The 20,432-nt window shown below is 40.5% G+C and overlaps 1 protein-coding gene and 1 long non-coding RNA gene across 2 annotated transcripts in view; both read left to right on the forward strand.

The window, feature by feature from the left end:
- LOC141551694 (uncharacterized) overlaps positions 1-4,490 on the forward strand; it is a 99,449-nt gene extending 94,959 nt beyond the window's left edge. Inside the window, exon 4 of the long non-coding RNA XR_012484932.1 lies at positions 4,351-4,490. This is a non-coding gene — a long non-coding RNA (uncharacterized LOC141551694). The remainder of the gene's footprint in view (positions 1-4,350) is intronic.
- Positions 4,491-11,708: 7,218 nt separating this feature from the next.
- The window catches only part of LANCL2 (LanC like glutathione S-transferase 2), a 51,486-nt gene continuing 42,762 nt past the window's right edge, over positions 11,709-20,432 (forward strand). Inside the window, exon 1 of the mRNA XM_074283623.1 lies at positions 11,709-12,752. Within this exon, the coding sequence (XP_074139724.1) occupies positions 12,558-12,752 (195 nt within the window). The 5' untranslated portion in view covers positions 11,709-12,557. The remainder of the gene's footprint in view (positions 12,753-20,432) is intronic.

A 20,432-nucleotide genomic window follows, 5' to 3' on the forward strand; every position in this document is an offset into this window, starting at 1 on the left:
AGGTAGAAAGCATCAAGCTCCTGGATGATGAAGGCAAGGCAAGATCAGAAAAGGCTTTGTGTAAGGGTGGCATGGCAAGAATGAAGAAAATATCGAGTCAATTCTTCAATATTAGAAAGAAGGCATCTTGGAATTTCATTATGAGCTACCTACCCCCCCCATCCCCGTCTCCAAGTAAACAACTTCAATAGTCCAATGTTGCTCCAACAATCAAACTAACTACACTAATACATGTAGGAAGAAGATCAAGAAAGGAAATAGAAGGCTAAGTATCTCTGGGTAAACAGGGATCCTGAACAAGATCCTGGAAAGCCAAGAAGGGAAAGGATCAAGGAAGGAAGCATGAAGCTAAGAGGAGCAGCCACAGAATTAGCCATAGGAGTGACCGGGAGTGCTGATAAGCAGGTAGAGGTTTCCAGATGGGTGAAGAGAAGGTGGCCTGGCTGGTATGATGGGCAGGAGATCTGTTGGAATGGGGGAGAGCAGCATGACCCAGGAGCTTCTGACAAGAAGCAGGGCTTTGTTAAGGATGGAAAAATCTGATTTATGGAAAATGCTGCACTTTTTGGAGTACCTTTCATCAGTTATCACAGCAGTGTAGAGATGGAAAGTTCTTTTTTCCCCTTTCTCCTCTCCTCCTTCCCTTTCTTTTTTCCTCTCACCCTCTTTTTTTCTCTTCCCTTCCTTCCTTCCTTCCTTCCCTCCCTTCCTTCCCTCCCTTTCTTTCCTTCCCTTCCTTCCTTCCCTTCCTTCCTTCCCTCCCTTCCTTCCCTTCCCTCCCTTCCCTTCCCTCCCTTCTCTTCCCTTCCTTCCCTTCCCTTCCTTCCCTTCCCTTCCTTTCCCTTCCCTTCCCTTCCCTTCCCTTCCCTTCCCTTCCCTTCCCTTCCCTTCCCTTCCCTTCCCTTCCCTTCCCTTCCCTTCCCTTCCCTTCCCTTCCCTTCCCTTCCCTTCCCTTCCCTTCCCTTCCCTTCCCTTCCCTTCCCTTCCCTTTCCTTCCTTCCTTCCTTCCTTCCTTCCTTCCTTCCTTCCTTCCTTCCTTCCTTCCTTCCTTCCTTCCTTCCTTCCTTCCTTCCTTCCTTCCTTCCTTCCTTCCTTCCTTCCTTCCGTTTCCATTTTGAAGAAACTCCCATAACAAAGGTAGGTCATCAACTATTTTGCAGGTTACCAAAGCAGATTTTGTGAGAATCTTATGGTCAGTGTTTGTCTGAGGCAGAACTTGAACCTGGTGTCCTTAATTTCAATACCAGATCTCAAATCTTGCTATTGATGCCTTGATGGGTTACATCATCATGGTCCTCGCTCAGATTTATATGGAGCTTCTTGAGTTAAGAGTAATACGGATCATCATGGTGATTCTTTGAGATAGATGCCCTTATCCTCACCTTATAAGGAGACATCCCACAGTTTATGAAGTGGGATTGAAGCCTGACTTAAGCACTCATGGACTTTCCTGCCCTGCCCTCACATGTCTGATAGGACTCATCCCGAATGGCATCAGAGCAAGTGGGCATTTGCCCAGGATCTTAGAGGAAAATTTTCATTCCTGGGGATTATGGAGCAGTAATTTGGCCCTCTCCAAGTTGTCTCTCGTGACCATCAGAAAAGAAAGGCCTCTTCCCAGCCCCACTCTGCAAAAGATGTCTAGCCTTGACTTCAAGGTCTTCTCAGTATTGTCCTTATCACATAGGAACCATATAATTTGATCAATTATAATATGTCTTTTTTAAGAATTTTCTATGAAATTGGGTAAATCACTTGAAGAGAGTCACATTTAATTAGACTATGGCCTTGACTCATCAAAGGTAGAAAAGTCTTTCATCAAGGGAGATGACAAATATTCTGGGGGAAAAAAAAAACATTCTGAGTCTGACCTTTAAAATTTTTTTTGTTGTGGTTTCCTTTCAAGAACACTAATTTGATGGGGTGCTGGGCCTGAAATTCCCTTCTTCCCTCCCTCCTTCCCATTTTCCTGAATTCAAATTTGGCCTCAGACACTTATTAGCTATATGACCTTGGGCAAATCACTTAAGCCTATTTGTCTCAGTTTCCTCATCTGTAAAATGAGAAGGAAATAGCAGACCACTCTGGTATCTTCATCAAGAAAAACTCCAAATGGAGTCACAGAGAGTCAAACATGACTCTCAACAACAACCACAAAAGTTCCCACTTCATTTCACATGAGCTCATGTCTTTTTGAAAAGAAATTATATATATTGTATTGTACTTCCCTACCAAGTGGAAATGACTGTTCCCCCAGACCCCTAGGGCCTGTCTCTGGTGGGGTCCACTGGCACACTTGTAATAGTCATGCATCATGGTGAGAGTTTTATTTTACTTTAGCTGAGGCCAATTTGCAGAGCCTATATTTCTTTCATTTCTCTTCCCAAGCACTGTTAGAATTCATGTAGATGGGGTTCTATGGTAATTACTTGCCAAAATTTATTTAAAAGCTGTAGGAGCTACATGACTAAAAAAAGATGGTAAAAAATGTCCGCATCTTTAAATTTTTAGAACTACAAAACCAATTCAATCTTTACTAATGGAGGCACTCACATTTTTCTATTTTCTTGGGGGTTCCATCCATAGATAATAGTTTTTACTGTTGCCTGATTTGCCCTGAGGTTTCATTTAGAAAACAGTGGTTCTGTGTTACCATTAGTATTTTATTTCTGTAACAAAGGCATTTTAGAATCCTGACCAGGACTCAGATATCCTGACCAGCCTTATCTACCCAAGTTTGCCTTCTAAAAATTCTTTGGAATGGAATAGATGAAGACAAAGGAAAAGAAGGGATTATAAGATATGACTAAGGTTGGAGAAACTGAGAGAGATGCAGTACCATGGTGACTGTGGGGACAGAAGTTCTATGTGTCTTGGTTTATATTTCTAACTAGGGAAGTTTCCTGATCCATGAACAGAACCCAGCAGGTATATGCAGTGACTCTTACTGTGAGGTAAGCAAGTACCTGTCCAGTTCAGCCAATGAGTGACCATCACAGAGGGTCAAAAGTAGTGACCAAAGTCTTTTTTTTTTTTGCCTTTTTTGGGGGGTGGGATTGTTTTATTATAGCTTTTTATTTACAAGATATATGCATGGATAATTTTTCAGCATTGACAATTGCAAAACCTTTTATTCCAACTTTCCCCCTTCTTCCCCCCACTCCCCTCCCCCAGACGGCAGGCTGACCAATCCGTGTTAAATATGTTAAAGTATAAGTTAAATACAATATATGTATACATGTCCAAACAATTGTTTTGCTGTACAAAAAGAATCAGACTTTGAAATAGTGTACAATTAGCCTGTGAAGGAAATAAAAAATGCAGGCCGACAAACATAAAGGGATTGGGAATTCTATGTAGTGGTTCATAGTCATCTCCCAGAGTTCTTTCCCTGGGTGTAACTGGTTCAATTCATTACTGCTCTATTGGAAGCTGACTTGGTTCATCTCATTGTTGAAGATGGCCACATCCATCAGAATTGATCATTCAGTTTGCCTAGAGAGGAATAGATATGTTTGCCACTTTTGAGCTGCATACATCCCAAGATCACAGATTGAAGTATGGGAGGAAGCTCAAAGACCATGTCAGTTGGTTGCATTTTATTTTATTTTAATCTAATTCAATTAAACTGATGACTAATGTAATGATTCATTGTATAGATGTTTTTGATTAACATATGAGGAAGGAAAGAAAAGATAAATAGGTAATTATTAAGCAAGAGACTGAAGAAGTATGACTCCTAGAAGAGATAAAATCCTAAGAAGAAATGCAGAATGTTGACATGATTGCCAGCCACCCCTCTCCGTGGTCCTCGTGGTCCATAGAGAAAGATACTCAGATGCACCTATCATACTCCTTATTACATTTACATAAAAATAAAAAATTCATCATTATATGGCTCTTGATTACTGAATAGATTTTCACTTACATTTATTATATCTCTCAACTATGTTGTGAACAAAGATAAAACGCAGAAGTATCCCCACCTATAATGTATATTGACTTAGAAAACCACATTACCATTATCTTTGTTCTAGTATATATTTCTCATTTTGCTTATTTTGTGAAATATTTTCTAATTATCTTTTAATCTGTTTTGGAAGTACTGGGAGGGTTTTGGGTTCAATGCAGTTCATGCTCCATGTTTAACACCTTTGATATAATATAAAAGTCCCCTTTCCATGGGGGAAAATTGTTATTGTATGAACACTGGCAAAATGACAATGAAAAAAACAAATTATTAGACTTTGGTTTCTACACAGGGTTACTATCTCTATCACACCATTGTAAGCTTATAATAAATGTTGCTGACTTCGTTCATCTAAATTGCTCCCCATCCTTGGCCCCTAGACCAAAAGGTCCTGGAAGAGGAAAAGTCATGAAAAACCAGCACAGAGGTACCTACACAGTTTTGACCTCATGGCATCCTTTCCAGAGATGGACACTGAGCATATAAACTCTTCTGAGAAGCAGGGGAATGTCCTAACAAGGTGAGAGGTCACCATCTTAGACCAATTATTGTTGTACTTTTACTTTTAGGCATTTTTAAAAGACCAAGAACTTAAGGGAACAAGGGCCATGGCCACAGCTTTTTAAATGCTTTAAAAATACATTTTGAAAAGCACATTTGAATGGAGAATTCAAATAATTCTTTGAATTATTAAGTTTAATTAGTTTCAAAAATGAAATTATAAAATGTGTAAACTATAAATTATCAGTAGGAAATGTTGAATGAAGACTGCCTAGAAGTATAAAATTAAAACTTGAGGTAAATTCTCAGTCATTTCAATATAAAGGGTATAGTATTTTGCATAGGATTGGCAGTATTTTAAATTTCAGTAGCCAAGATTTCAGTCCCTTTTTTTCTGAAAGTGGTTCCTATTGCAACCAGCAGGTAGGAGAATATAGAACAAGAGCCCATGCTAGCAGCTGACTCTAGTGAAGGGGTCCTTTACTAGAGTGATTATAAAATCTTTTATGCCAGTATTGCCATGGAAGTGGCAATTGCCGACTATCTTTGCAGACAAGCCAGCTCCTGAGTTAGGCTTGGCTGATGGTCTAAAATTTTTCCCTATTCTGAATCCAGGTTTGAGGGGGAGAAAATTATATATGTCAGCCTGAATAACAATCTGTTTTCAGCCTGTCCAGATGGCCTCTTTACACTGTCTAACAATAGAATAGGGATTCGTGCTTCTGATTGTGGCTGAATTAAGGGACCTCTGAGATCTCTTTCAATTCTAGGATGATATGAATTTTTGATTCTTTACTATATGTAAGACACTGGGGGAGGGAAGCATCTTACTCAGAATGTTATCTTCCCTCAAAGAATTTACTATCTAATGGGGAGACATAGAATGTAAACAAATGACTCTAATCCAAGATGATTGAGAGAGGTCAGAGTATTCTGTCAGTTCAGAGAAGATAAAGATCTTAACTAGGTCAGGGTGGGCATTGAGACTTGGAGTTGGGGATGGTAGATGGGGGCTAAAATGCAGAGGGACTTGAATGTGAACTAAGAAGTTTGAAATTAGCTTGGTAGTCAGTAGGTAGCTGATGAGGGATAATAAAGAGACTTTCTCCATTTATGAAATGTAAGAGTTACAAGATAGTTTGTTCTGTATCTTTCCATCAACCAGATTTTTCAAAATTGGCTATGGAACTAACAAACCAGACACAGCAGGCTTCATTTCATGACTTATTTCACTGAAATATAGGCCTTCACTTCCCAGACTAATAGAATTGATTCTTTCAGAATCAAATTAGCTAAGTATATGGCAAATTACAGGTAAAGTGGAACAGACCGGTTTAATAAGTATTTCCTTGGAAATTAAATTTATTAAGCTTACCTGTGGAACACAGCCTCTTGAGAGCTCTCAGGGAAATTAGCAATAATCAATTGAGATATGTGGTCAGGCCTTGGCTTTACTATTGCCTTCAAGCTTTAATCTATTTTCAGAAAACAGGCTGTCCCCTTCTGAAGAGACAGAGTTATTACAGAGGCAATGGACTGATCTGTGTGAGTGCAATCAAATCCTACAAGAATCAATAACTAACCTGTGTCTGCCTGATTAAATATCTGATTCACCATGTGAACAATCTTATGTCTGTCATGTCAGACTGCATTTTTCAGCTAGTGTGTTGATCACTTTAAAGATAGACAAAATGGTCTTTCTTCCTTCTCACTGAAATTTTGTGTGCAAGATTTTTGATTGATTAGCTGAAGATATGGCTAACAGGGCATTTAAAGCCAACAACCATTTCCCCAGTGGGTTGTTGCTGTCCAGAAAAACCATCTGGTTTTGTTTGGGCTAGTTTTTTTTCCTAATGAGTAGGATGTCTACTGCCCAGACATGCCCCTTTTCCAACCTGGTCCCCTTCTTTCTGGAGTCCCTCATATCTAGAAATTCTGGTTCTCTTCCAGAAACTTCCAAAGTTCTAACTGATTGATTTTTCCCTCTCAAGATCTTAATAATAATTACAGCTAGTATTTTTATAGCATTTTAAGGTTTTCAGAGCACTTTACATCCGTTAAATCCTACAACAATCCTGTGATATAGGTCCTATTATTATTCCTATTTTAAAGATGAGGATAAAAAGTCTGGGGAAAATGAAGTGTTGGGTTATTTCAAGAAGTATCTGAGACAAGATTTGAACTCACAATACCATCTAGCTGGGAAAACAATCAGATGGACCTGAGCAAGATAGTTGCCTTTTCTATAAAATAAATGAACCCTTTGGATCCAGAAGCTGCCCTGCCAAATGGGCTAAGGAATTCTAGATTATCTTCAGATCAAGGGGCCCAAGGTTTCCTGGGATTGTTCCCAGCCCCCCTTTGAAGGTGTTCTGCAGAGTTCTACTGTGAGGGAGCGGTTCCTCTAGGGCAGTGGTCCTCAAACTTTTAAAATAGGAGGCCAGTTCACTGTTCCTCAGACTGTTGGAGGGTTGGATTATAGTAAAAACAAAAACTCACACGCTGTCTCCACCCTTCATCCCATTTGCCAAAACCCAGTGAGTTGCATAAGCATCCTCAGCTGGCCACATCTGGTCCTCGGCCGTAGCTGAGAACCCCTGCTCTAGGGGCTATCCCAGCATACTCTCTTTGTTGTCATTATCTCCTTACTGTCATTCAAACCATGAAATCATTTCTACATGTTAAATCAAAGGACCTCTGGGGTTCAGCATCTTGTTACAGTCATAAGAACCTAGATTTCTGATCTAGAAGGGATCCTCAACACTATACAGAGCAATCCCACTCATCACCCCCATTTAACAAGTAATGAAACTCACTCAGATACTACGATTTCTCTAATCTTTCATGTGGCTTCATCACCATAATGGTGATGGATATTGTACATGACCCAAATTATCTCTTGCCTTAAGTCCATGGGCCTTATGATGTCTGCTCCTGGGCAACTAGTTCTATAACAAGGGATCATGGTCAACAGTAGGATTGGGAGATCACAGAAGAGAGCTTGCCCTCCCGTCCCCTAGAGAAAAGGTGTTATTGCTTCTCAAGAACTGAGTTATCCATAGATAGCTCTTCTTTGCTGTCAGAGCTCATACCCCTCAGATTTTTTCCTTCCTTGAACACCCTGTCTTGCCTTTTAAAAGATGAGTTAGGGCTTGGATAGTGATTCTAGCAATCAATGGCTAGCTGTCTTAATTTCATCAAGCTTGATATACTTTGTAAAAGGATACAATTTTAAACTCCCCAAGGAGTCCGGCTCTATAGGCAAATATGAGGTTTTTTTGAAGAAAAAGAGAGGAATTGTTAGGGTGGGGTAAAAGGAAGAATTAAGAAAGGCTTCTGTAGAAGGTGGCAGCTGAGATGTGCCTTCAATGGAGATAATTCTGATAGACTGTGTGGGTAATGAGTATAGTCTATGAATGGTACACAGCTTGTGTTATATAACCTGGAAATTTGGAAGTTGGGAATGCTATGTTAAATTCTGGAAGCAGCTATTCCAATTATGGTAGAGCATAAAGCAGATAGGGAAGAGAGATAGGAATGAAATGTCCGGAGAGGTGGATTGAAGCTAGATCACGTTTGAATTTGTAACATCCTTATCCCACAGCCATTCGGGGAGCAAGCATAGTTCTAGATATGTGCAGAGATCAAAAACTGGGGTTGAAGATCTGAAGGTCAATGCTGAGTGAAACATGTTTTCAGAATAGCTCTCAGGGGCCTTTAAAGGCAAAGAGGAGAAAATCCAATAGGTAACAGAATAGAAGCAGCTCACCATTCTTTCCAACTCCTTAAGCTTTGCTAAGATTTTGATGGCATGGCCAAGCATCTTTTAAAAGGGCATGAGTCAGATCTAGATGTGGACAGAAATTGTAGAGATGGTCAAGGAGCAGGTAGTATTTGGGATCTAAGAGAGCAGAGCATGGCTCCAAGTAGAAACACCAGAAACAGTTCTTGTGAAAAGATGAATAAACTCCTAGACTGGGCATGGATTATGAATTTTATTAATCCCTACAGTCCATGAGTGCAAAAAGATGGCTTGGATTTAAAGTTTGTATCTGAGTGAATGGGAGAAAGAAATAATAAGAGAACAATATTGACATCGTTGAATCAAATGATCAAATTAAATCAAGGATAAAGTTAAATCAAATCAACAAGCATTTTTTAAAGTACTTTCTATGTATCAACTCTTAACATAGTGCCCAAATATTTATCATAGTAATTGAAACACAATATAAATGCTTACTAATTGATTTGTAGAGAAATGTGAGAAACACTAGAGAAAAAAAAGGCAAAAAACAAAGTAAAAACAAAACCAAAATAGTCCCTACTATCATGGGGCTCATGATACAATGGAGAAAACGGCATGCAAACAACTGTTTGCTCTAATTGCAAATTATTTTAATCTAGTAACCGAAAAAGAAAATTAATTCAACATTGGGCTGTTTTCACTTGAAATAAATCTCCATTTTCATTAAAATATTTGAACTTTTCACTTATCTGCTGGTTTTTTTTAAAGCTGTATAAAGGATGAATTAGAGAAAATCTCAAGGTAAAAACACTATTAAAGGGGCACAGGAAAGATTTCTTAAAGAAGGTAGGATTGACAATGAAAGAAAATCAAGGAGGAAGGGAAGGAATTCCTCGCATAAGGCCAGCCAGTAAAAATGTAGTTGTGAGATGGAAGGTTGGGGATGAAAGATGAAAGGAAACCAGTGTCGCTGAATGACAAAGTAGAGGGCAGTGAGATATAGGACTAGAAAGAGACTAGGTTATGGAAGGTTTTAAAAGCCAAGTATAGAATTTCATATTCCATCCTGGATGTAACAGAGAGACACTGAGTCTATTGAATGGGGGTGGAGGGTAGAGGAGGCATACATGGTCAGATTCCGCTTAAGGCAGATTATTCTGACAGCTAAGTGGAGGATGCACTGTATGTAGCTGGAAGAGAATGCTAAAGGAACCACTTTATAAAATTTCTTGGCCATTGTCCATACCATTTGAAAAATCATGGAAAACAGAGAAGTTACCACAGGCTTGGAAACAGGCAAATACTGTCCAATTTTTTAAGAAAGAGAGAAAAGAATAATCTGAAAACTATAGGCAGTGAACTTAACTTAAATTCATAGAAAAATTCAAGGATGGAGCTAAAGGTATGGCTAGGGAACATGTACTCCGAAACAAAGAAAATATCCCTCTCAAAGAAGCCAGCAGGACTTTATCAAGAACTGGTCAGAACAGCTTAACCCATTTCCTCTTTTGTCAGAACCATCACAAAGGTAGATCAGAGAATGCATTATTTGACCAACAAAGTATTTGATAAAGTATTTCATGGAATCTTGTGGACAAGTTGGAACTGTGTGGGTTAATCCCACTGGGAACAGTAGCTGATACTCTAAAACATGCTTATTGGGCATATTAAATGGTATGTTCTTTAGGCATCTCAAACTCAATATATCCAAAATAGAACTCATTATCTTTCCCCCTAACAAATCCTTCTTCCGAATTTCCCTATTTCTGTACTGGATACCACCATACTTTCAGCCATTTAAGTTCATAACCTTCTCCATTCTCCCTCACCCAATGAAATCAGTTACCAAATCCAATCTCATGCCTCTGTGCTTTTTTTTCCCTATTCACTTGACTGTCACCCTTGTTTAAACCTTCATCACCTTTTGCCCGAAGGATTGTTTTTGCCTGAACGATTGCAATTGCTCTAAATTATTTAACTACCTCAAATACATTTTTCTCTAATCTAGCTTCCACACAGCCACTGGAATGATTAAAAAAGAGAACAAAATAGTGTGAATGTCCCCTGGGTGACAGTATCCAATTGCAGATATCGAATCTTGAATTTATACTAGCTGAGGGTTGAAGACCGAAAAGTGGGGTAGGGTTTCTCTAGCTGTAGCATGCGTGCTTATGCTTTATGAATATTATTAACTTCTCTCCTGAAGGCGCTCAGGCTCATTAATGATCATTTAATCTATGTGGTGGGAAACCTATCTAGGGTAAGTGTGTAGGAGGCAGTTGGGGATGGTGTATCTCCTGGGATGTCCAGCAAACCGGGGAACAGAGGAAGGCGCTTGCAGCCAGGAATAGGGATGCAACAACGCGTGAGTCTCCTCTTTCTGGTGTGTGCCTGTTCTATAACGGGACACACCCGATTCTGCAGATGTGTAATAAGACAGTTTTAACTAAATCCTTTTTGAGTCCAAGAGTTTTATTTCTCACAAACCCATTGTTTGCTGACTCGATCACAGGAGAAGTCTCCTTCCTGAGCTTCAGTTTTCTCAAATGAGGAGGTCAGACCTAAATCTCATAATCCCCGGTCAAAGTGTGAGGATTCTGGTTGGATTCAGGGGCTGTTTTCGTATTTTGCTCGGACTCTCGGAAGCCATCACTAAAATTGTCTCAGCTTCTCAAACTAGTAAAGGAACAGCCGAATCCTCAGAGGGATGAGTAAAATCTCTATCGACGTCTGCATTATTATAACACAGTGTACATAATAGTACATATCTTTCAATCCCCTAGTGATTTTGTGGCGGATGAAATTGAAAACCTGTATAGTTTAAAAGAAAAATAATTAAAATTTTAATTGTGTGAATCCATGGTGGGAAACAAATATCCAAGAAGGAAGGAAGGGATGGAGAGTCTTTATGTGAAATCAGGTCCTTGCCCTTAAAGCAAAAGATTAGAGAAAAAAGAGACTAAAACTGTATTTCTGCTAGTGGACCTTGCCTCATGCTTAAAAGTCCGGAATAATACGGGAAAAAAGGAACAAAAGAAGAGGCAGGAGGGCTATAAACTAGTTATTCTCATCAGGTGAATGCAAATAAGTCTCTCTTGTTTGCTGGTGTCCAGTACGGGTTGCGCTTTGCGGGCGATTTTTTTTTTTTGGGGGGGGGGGAGGTAGCTAATTTGGCAGCTGACTTCAGTGGGGATGTGTGTGCGCGCGCGGGTTTTCAGGCTCGGTGTTTGCGTGCACGCGTGAGTGTGGTGCAGCTCGGGGTCTGTGCCTTCGCTTGGGGCAGAGGGGGCCAGAACAAGCGGTGGAAAGTGGCGCGGGCTCTGAGGCAGCACCCAGTCCTAGGTGCGCGAAGGCTCGGAAACAAAGAGCTGCCCCCTCCCTCCCTCCGCGTTCACGCACGGGCTTCAGGCTCGGGCTCCGGTTGGGCGTTTTTTGGCCCCCTTTGGAAGCGATCGTTTCTTTCTAAGCCGGGCACGGGACGGAGCCGCGGCCACAGCCGTGCGGGTGCTGGAGTCTGAATGGAAGCTGAATGTCAATGAAGCCGGGCTTCGCGGGGAGGGGACGGGGCCAGCCCCCAGAGGCGGACCGGTGACGGGAGAGCGCGAGGACAGCGCGTTCCTTTCTTCCCCCCCCCCCCACCTCGCGGCTCCACTGAGGAAGCCCGGAAAGACCCCCGACTGCTCTCCCGGACCCCCACGGAAGGCGCGTCTCCTTCCCCGTGGGGAGTGAGGCATCGCTCTTCCTCCTCCTCCTGCGGAGAGCGGCGGACCCGGGCCCCGGAGATCCGGACTTGGCGTCTGCTTGGATCTGGTGCAGCTCGGGCTGGCGGAGTCCCGTCGGGGGACCGCCCGCATTTGTCCCAGGAGACTCGGCAGCGGGGATGCACCCCGGAGCCCGCCGCCGCCGCCGCCCGGGACCCGAGGCTGCCCCTGCTGCGGGGAGGCTGTGCCCGCGGTGCTAGGGCTTGGCAGGGACTACCGTCGGGGGCGGGCACATGTGCCGAGAAGCAACGGCCGTGCAGGACTCGGCTCTCCTCCCTGACCCCGGCGCCTTTCCTCTTTTGGAAAACCCAGATCCCCTCCTGCAAGCCCCGCCCTCCTTCCCCCTCCCTTGCAGCGTTAGTTGCAGCGCCCGCCTTTGTGCCCGTGGCTGCAGCCCTTAGCGGGCAGCGACGCACGGGGACAGGAGCCCGTGAATACCCCGGGCTCAGAAGCGTTGCTCTTTTCCCTGCCTCCTCTGGAAGCTTTTTGTCCTCCCCAGCGCGCCGTGCCGCGCGGCAGGAGGGGGTGTGTGTGAGTGTGTGTCTGGAGCGTGGCACGAGGGGGAGGGGCGGCGGTTGAGATGGGCGAGACCATGTCCAAGAGGCTGAAACTCCATTTGGGAGGGGAAGCAGAGATGGAGGAGCGGTCCTTCCCCAACCCCTTCCAGGACTACGAATCCGCCTCCGCTGTGGCGACTGCCGCCGGAGTCGCTGCCGAAGAATCCTCCCCATCCGTCGGGAACAATCTGGGCCTCCCATTTAACGGCGATGGGAAGGTGAGTGGTCTGGATTGCAAGGAGCGGGCCCGGGAAGGGAGAGGCGGAGGGGAGTGCAGCGGATTGGTACAGTCCGATGGCTCCGCCCCTCTCGTGAGTCGGTTTGCCCGAGCGCGGGTCCGCCCTCAGCCTCTGGCTGGCTTCGGCGGACGCGGCGCTGGCGTCACTGTCTCCTAGCAACTGGGCCTCTCCGCTCCGCTGGGCTGGAGCTTGAGCGCGTGCGCAGCGCGGCTGCCTGGGCGTCTGGGCTCCAGCTGGCGGGGTTGCGGCTCGTGGGACTGGGGGTCGGGACCTCGCGCCCAGGATCTAGGGCTTCGAACCTCGTGGGGCCCACAGGGGCGCTTCACTTTACTGTCCCAAGGCGGCGAAGCAAGTTAAATTGACACGAGGCCTCTGCCCCAGCTTCCCAAAACATGGCCCCGTGGGACTCCCTCACCCGCCTCCTTTTGGGTCCCAGCTCCAACATTCGGGAAGTCGAGTCCAGTACTGCGGGCGGCCATTGCCTCACCAGCCCGGCAGCTTCAGATTTGGGAAAAGGGGGACCTGGAAGTGGGGAGTGAGCTAGCGGCTGCCACAGGTGTGAGAGCCGCAGAACCCTAATTCCTAGTGGGGTCACGCCCCGCGACCCCTTCCACCTGAGAGCCCGAGCTGCGGCCAGGATTTCCGGTGATAAACTGTAAGGGCCTCGGCCCTTGACTTCTTACTCCTCCGAGGCCCTTATGTTTCTTCTCACCTTCCCCCTCCCCCCCCCCCCATACACACGCTTCACCCGCGGGCCGTCACGTGATTCATTCTCTCCCCTCCCCCCCACTACTGTGTACTGAAATCTTGATTTAAAAAATCAAATCATTTGAAAGAAATAACCTTTTATCCTCAGTCTGGCTACCAGACAATAAATAAATCAGTCAATAAATGTTGTATAATTGTGTCTCTAACTTTCCTAACCCTTTCAGGTCCCTAGATTTGTTGTTCATATGTGTGACTTGCTATTCTGATCTTTTACCTTAAAAAAAAAAAATTATTTATTTATTTATTTATTCATTTATTTATTTATTTATTTATGTTATAAAACCTTATTTATCCGGAAGAAAAAATTTCACTAGACGCTCTTCCCCACCCCCACCTTTTATCCTCAGGCTATTTACACTTATAACATTTTAACCTTTAATAACCTTTTATCCTCAGGCTATTTACACTTATAACATTTTAATGAGTTTTTTCTTGATGCTTTTTATTACGTTATTTGTACATAACAGTGTACCCCATCTCTCCTAGAGAGTCGACTCTTACTTACAACAGGGAGGAATGAAAAAAGCAAAGGAGAGGGAGGGAAAAGTTAATTCATCAAAAAAAGACTGGGTATTAACAATCATCGCTTAAATTCTTGGTTCACGTCATTATTTTCTAACGTTAGATTTGGGCTAAAAGTGTGTTAACTATAACAGGAATCAGGAGAGCTGAACTGTACTACTTGAACTATTCAATTTCAATAACTTGATTTCCTCATCTTAAAGTGATAGCAGCGTTGGAAAGCCACGTCTTTCCAAGAATCTTCCCTTCAGGTTCAAATCAGGAACAGCCTTTAGGAAGTTTTCCTGATTCCTTCAAACAGGGATCTTAAAATAAGTTATTTCTCTATTTCTGGATGGGTTTTATCTCCCCAGTAGAAGGAAAGGTCCTTAAGGGTAGGGAGTGTTGCATCTTTGCATCCTGTTTATTAAGTTGAATTGAATCAAACTAGTTCAAGACCAGGGTAGTTTTGTAGTATCTTTTAATATAAACCTTTTGATAAATATTATTTTTATTTCTTGAGATATTATTTTTACATTTTAAAAAATTTAAAAGAACATTTAAAGATTGAAATTATGTTTCAATTTTGAGTAGATTTCTCATTTGGAAATTGTTTGATGTATTTTATAATCCTTGTCAGGTTTCGTATCAAGCTATTTTAGAGGAGAAGCTAGCATCAAAATGGCTGATTCATTTTGACAGAAGTTGGAATAAAAGACAGTCCTGTGACTTGGCTGGAAAAAAAAATGTAGAAAATTGCATCATTGTGTAGATTTATTAGGTATGTGGGCATTTGTGTGTGATCAGTGTACAGATGGCTCTTGAACTCAACCATGGGATTAGATGAGAGGAACTAAAATTCATATGTAGTTTGTAGGAATGCAGGACCAAGGACAGAGTCCTGGGAGGCTCCCACAGTTTGAGGGGAATGAAGGAATTAGAAAAGGAAGAGGAGGGAGAGAGAAAAAAGAGAAGACATTAGAGCAGTGGTCCTCAAACTTTTTAAATAGGGGTCCAGTTCACTGTCCCTCAGACTGTGGGAGGGCCGACTATAGTCTCCGCCCCTCAGCCCATTTGCCATAACCCGGGGGGCCACATAAACGTCCTCAGTGGGCGCATCTGGCCCAAGGGCCCCCCTGCATTAGATATATTTGGGTCACTTCCATGGCAGTCTCTCAGTGATTGGTATATTCTATTTAGATTAGATTTTCAAAGTGATGCTATATTCTGAACATCATGTTGGTCATGTTTGTATGCTGAGAAATAGGAACCAGTGGAAATTGAGTAGTTGAAGATGAAGGTGAAAGTTCATGTCAGAAAAAAGATAAGTGGAAAAGAGAGATATTCTGGTTCAAGATATAAATTATTTTCTAATACATTTTATGTGGACAGTATTTGGCTTAACAGATTTCTCTATTTTTAATTCATGAAATGTCATTGAAAATGAAATTTCAGTATAATATTTACAGACATAAAACATAAAAATGGAACATTTGTTCATTAGTTAATATAACAGATAGACTTACCATTCTGTGAAAATCAGTTTTAATTGTTTGAGTTGATTTGCTGACATTCACATTGGACAATAAAGTATATCAAAGTTTCTTGTAACTGAGACTTCTGATTATAGAGGTATTTTTCTTTTTTCTTCTATGGTGTTAATAGGTAATAGTTATTCAAAAGCAGCAACATACTAAAATGTTAATACTTCGTGTTCTCTAGGACACATGCTTGGTCTCCATTTTGGTTAGCCTTGCATATGTTGAATGATAAAATTATCCATTTCTATAGTAGCCTCCAGTCCCTTACTGTGACTCATCATGACATGGGAAAGTGGAACTCAGCTACCCAGCATCCTTCAACTACATCATGGCATAGTTCTGGTAGTCCTCTGCAGCTAATATAGGAGGAAGAAATATGGAACACCTTTTCACTTTGTTTTTCAGTAACATTTTTTACAGCAGAAAGTTTATATCATTGGAAGAAATGATATGCAAAGTAGCTTTAGGAAAATTTGTGGCCACAGGCTTTTAATTTAGAAGGTCTTACTTTAAAAGAAAGTCTTACTTAACATTTTTTTTTTCTTTTCTTTCTTTCTTTCTTTTTTTTTTTTTTTTTTTTTTTGGAGGCTGGGGTTAAGTGACTTGCCCAGGGTCACACAGCTAGGAAGTGTTAAGTATCTGAGACCAAATTTGAACTCGGGTCCTCCTGAATTCAAGGCTGGTGCTCTATCCACTGCGCCACCTAGCTGCCCCCTTACTTTACATTGATGACCAGTTACCCCAAAAATTTTTATCCTAGGAAACAGATTTTGCAAGTCTTAGATCAATGAAATTGACTTTAATTCTTGTGAAAATCCTAGAATAGATCATAAAGAGATGATTGTTGAATATCTAAAAAGGGAAAAGGTGATTACCAGGAAACAGCATGGCTTCATCCAGAATGGGTCATATCAGACTAATCTATTGAAGGGAATGCTGTGTAGATATAGTTAGATGCAGATGTATGGATTAGATAATAGTGTATTTAGATGAATTCATAATTTGTTAGATGGCCAAATTCAAAGATAAATTCCTAAAGGTTCAGTGCCATTGTCCAGGGCTGTGCTTCATCCCAGACTAAGTAACATTTTTATCAGTGGCCTGAATAAATATAAAACTGGATAAAGTTGAGAGGGATAGCTAAGACAATGTAGAAATTGTTAGGACCCAGAACAATCTTGACAGATATTGGCCTAAATAATATGAAATCCTATAAAAGTATTACACGTTGATTACAAAAACATCAGCTTTACCAGTGCATTATAGGGGAAGTATGGTTAAAAGTTCTTCTGAAAAAAAGATCTGGAGGTTTTAAAGTGTTGCAAGCTCAATATAAGTCAGCAGTTATGATGTGGCAGTCACAAAAGGTAACGCCAACATGGGCAGCATTTAAGAGAAGCTTAGCTTCCAGGCTTTGGGAGATGTTAGTCCCTCTGTATTTGCTTATATAATACTTCATCTGGAACATTCTATTTGGGCTCCACAGCTGAAGGGCATTGATAAAGGAGGGATTGTTCACAGGAGAGCATCCATGATGGCAAAGGGCTTCAGTCCATGTCTTAGGAGGTTTAGCTGAAGGAACCAGACAGCTTTAGCTTGGAGAAGAGAAAATTTGGGAAGGACCTGAGCTCCTGGAGAGCAGGAGCTGGTTTTTTGTTTTGTTTTCTTAGCCTTTTTTGTATCCCCAGGCCTTAGAACAATACCTGACACATAGTAGGCACTTAATGAGTGTTTATTGATCGACAAAATAGCTTCCAATATTTGTGGATTAACCACATGGAGCAAATTAATTTCTTCTTTTTAACTCCAGAAACAAAATCAGGAGCACCAATTGGAAGTTAGGCCCATCAGGGAAAAAGCTTCTAACAATTAGTAATGTCTAGCAGTAGAAGAGGGTTCCTAGAAAGCCAGTGGCTTCCCCTTTCTTGGAGGTCTTCAAGCAAAACTGAGTGATCCCTTGTCAGTCATATGTTATAGCACAAATTCTTTTTTGAGAATAGATTGAATTAAATGGCTTTTAAGATGTCTTCCTACACTCAAAATCTGTAAATTCTGCTTTTAGCCAAAATTAGGCATTATTTGGGAGAATTGAGTCAATTCAACAACTATTATTTAATATGCAAGGACCATTCAAAGTATATTTATCCAAACATGGGGTTCAGTGGAAAGAGCTCTAATTGATTTGTTATTATTGTGTTAAATTTATATAGATTTTAAAAAATCATACAAAATTGAATTCATAGTTTCATGAATAATCTTTTATATTTTGTATATTGAAATACTCATGTTTATTGATTCTTAAAAAAACAAAACAAAAAACCCTGAACATTGATGGTATTTAGAAAACCTGAATGATTCTTCCTTTTGTTACCTGTGTAACTGTGTTCAAGTGATCTTGGCCAAGTCTTTATAATTTGTGAATTAAGGGGTTAAATAGTGTGTGAACCTCTGAGGTTCTTTTGAATGCTAAATCTCCATATCTCAGTTGTGACTACTCCCACACAAGCTTGATTCTTGAATCTTTCTCACCTGAAAAAATTCATTACACCTTATCTTACAAATTATGTGATGATACAGATTTGCATATTTTAATTTTTTTCGGGGAGATCAACAAAGTTTTAGAACTGACTATCTTGTACAGTTCTAAGACACAAATACAGATAACTTCACTACTCTTATTGGATGATAGATTTATAACTGGAAGGCACTGTAGAAATCACATGTCTAATCCCCTTATTTTATAGGTGAAAACAGAAGATCTGAAATTCTAATAATGTTAGATGTCTTCTGTTTATATATCCAGTTGGCATTCTACTAGTTCATATTGTCTCTCTGGTAAACAAGGCTTTATTTTTTTTATTTACTAAAACCTGACTTAGAATGCCAAATTTCTGCCTAATTTTGTGCATGCTACTGAAGGATTTTGTATATGACCAACAGCCCAAATTAACATGTTGAAAAAAATAATAGAGGCAGATTTAGTCTAGATGTCAGGAATATAGCAGAAATTGCTTTCAGATTCACAAATGCAAAAACAAAACAAAACTCTCCCAACTATTAAAATTTAAATTTCAGATTAAGAAAAAAACAAATAGAAGATAAATTTCCCACCAATTCTTTTACAGAATTGGTATCTGTATTTTATTGCCATGTTTATAAAGCTTCAAAAAGTACAATTTTTGAAAAACTTCATTAGAGCATTCTCACCATCCAAAGTTTGGTGTGAAATCTGGAATCTCATTTTGAGTTGCTAATTCTGAGTGTTTCCAATTTTTTAAACTAAGAGTTAGGATACACATTGTTGATCACAAACTTAGAAATTCCCAGAAAGTAGAGAAACCTCAAAACTTAAACATATTAAATTGTCTACCCCCCTCACATAGGTAAATAGAAAAATAAATTAGTTGTTGAGCATAGTTAAAGAAGTCATGCTTCTGCAATGTTTTTATAAGGAGGCTCTCTTAAAGGCCAATAATACTAGTTGGCTAATGACAAAGATTGCAACAGAATTAGCAAAGTTGTCTATGCTCCAAAGACAGCCAACATAGCATCAAATTTAATCTCATCAAGATGTTTGTAGCAGTTGCTCTGGAAAGCTATGATTGACAGGCTTTTCCAGATCTTAGGGTAAGCCACATCCCAGCATTGTGTTGATGGAGTAATCTACAGCTAGGGAGTATACAGAATCTTTTGATGAAGATGATATTAGGAAACAGCTTTTCCCCCTTAGCTTCATTCAGTTAGAAGCACTGTGGGACAATGTCTCTGGCTTTTCAGTCCACAAGAGTAGTAGCTTTCTCCTTTGCTATCAGTAGAAGGAAATCAGCTACTCTCTGAGAATCTCATCAAAGTTTCAGTCACTCTTATCAAGGCTAAAAATAAATATACCATCTGAACTATTACAGACAAAATACATAGTAGTTACCAAGTATGTTTCCAGTTTTATTAGACTTTATTTTTCTAAGAGGAAAAATATTCTTATTGGTGATTCCCAAACTAATTTAGGCATAGAAACACCTTGGGGTTTGAAATATCAGATATGAGTCATATGCATGAAGAGTGTTTGTAATATTTTTAATGTGGGGCAAATCTATCACGGCATGTCACAATTCATTTGGGATGTAGTACATAACTCCTTGAGAATTGCTTGAGACTTTCAAGGATACACATTTAGTTAATTGTCAGAGGTTGGATATGAAGTCATGTTTTTATGACTTTAAGAGTCTATCTGTTGTTTCACTACACTGCATATGGTGTTTTTGTATAGAGGACCTAGAATATTACTGAGGGGAGAGAGAAATTTTAGGGCAAAGTAAAATTAAGCCTATTTTCATATAATTGATATATTCATTATATCTCACATAATTTTCTTTAAATTGCCACACATTGGGGCAGCTAGGTGGCGCAGTGGATAGAGCACTAGCCTTGAATTCAGGAGGACCCGAGTTCAAATCTGGTCTCAGACACTTAACACTTCCTAGCTGTGTGACCCTGGGCAAGTCACTTAATCCCAGCCTCAGAAAAAACAATTAAATAAATAAATAAATTGCCACACATAAATATTCCCAAATATATTATTTAAATATTTAATACTTTAGAAAGAAAATTGTGCTAATGTGAGAGGGCTGGACTAGACGATCTCTTATGCCCCTTTCAGATATATGATACTACTCAGTTTTCTCATAGATCTCCCTATTAATATCAGGTAATATACAAAGATTTTATAGATAATAGTTTGAGAAACTCTTATTTATATTATTGAGACATAGTTTTTATATTTTACTTAAAGCATAAGAAAAAGAAGGATCTTGGATTTACCTTGATAAATATTACAGAATAATAAATTTGT

The sequence above is a fragment of the Sminthopsis crassicaudata genome, chromosome 1 (genome assembly GCF_048593235.1).
Source record: "Sminthopsis crassicaudata isolate SCR6 chromosome 1, ASM4859323v1, whole genome shotgun sequence".
In the NCBI taxonomy this organism is placed as follows: Eukaryota; Metazoa; Chordata; class Mammalia; order Dasyuromorphia; family Dasyuridae; genus Sminthopsis; species Sminthopsis crassicaudata.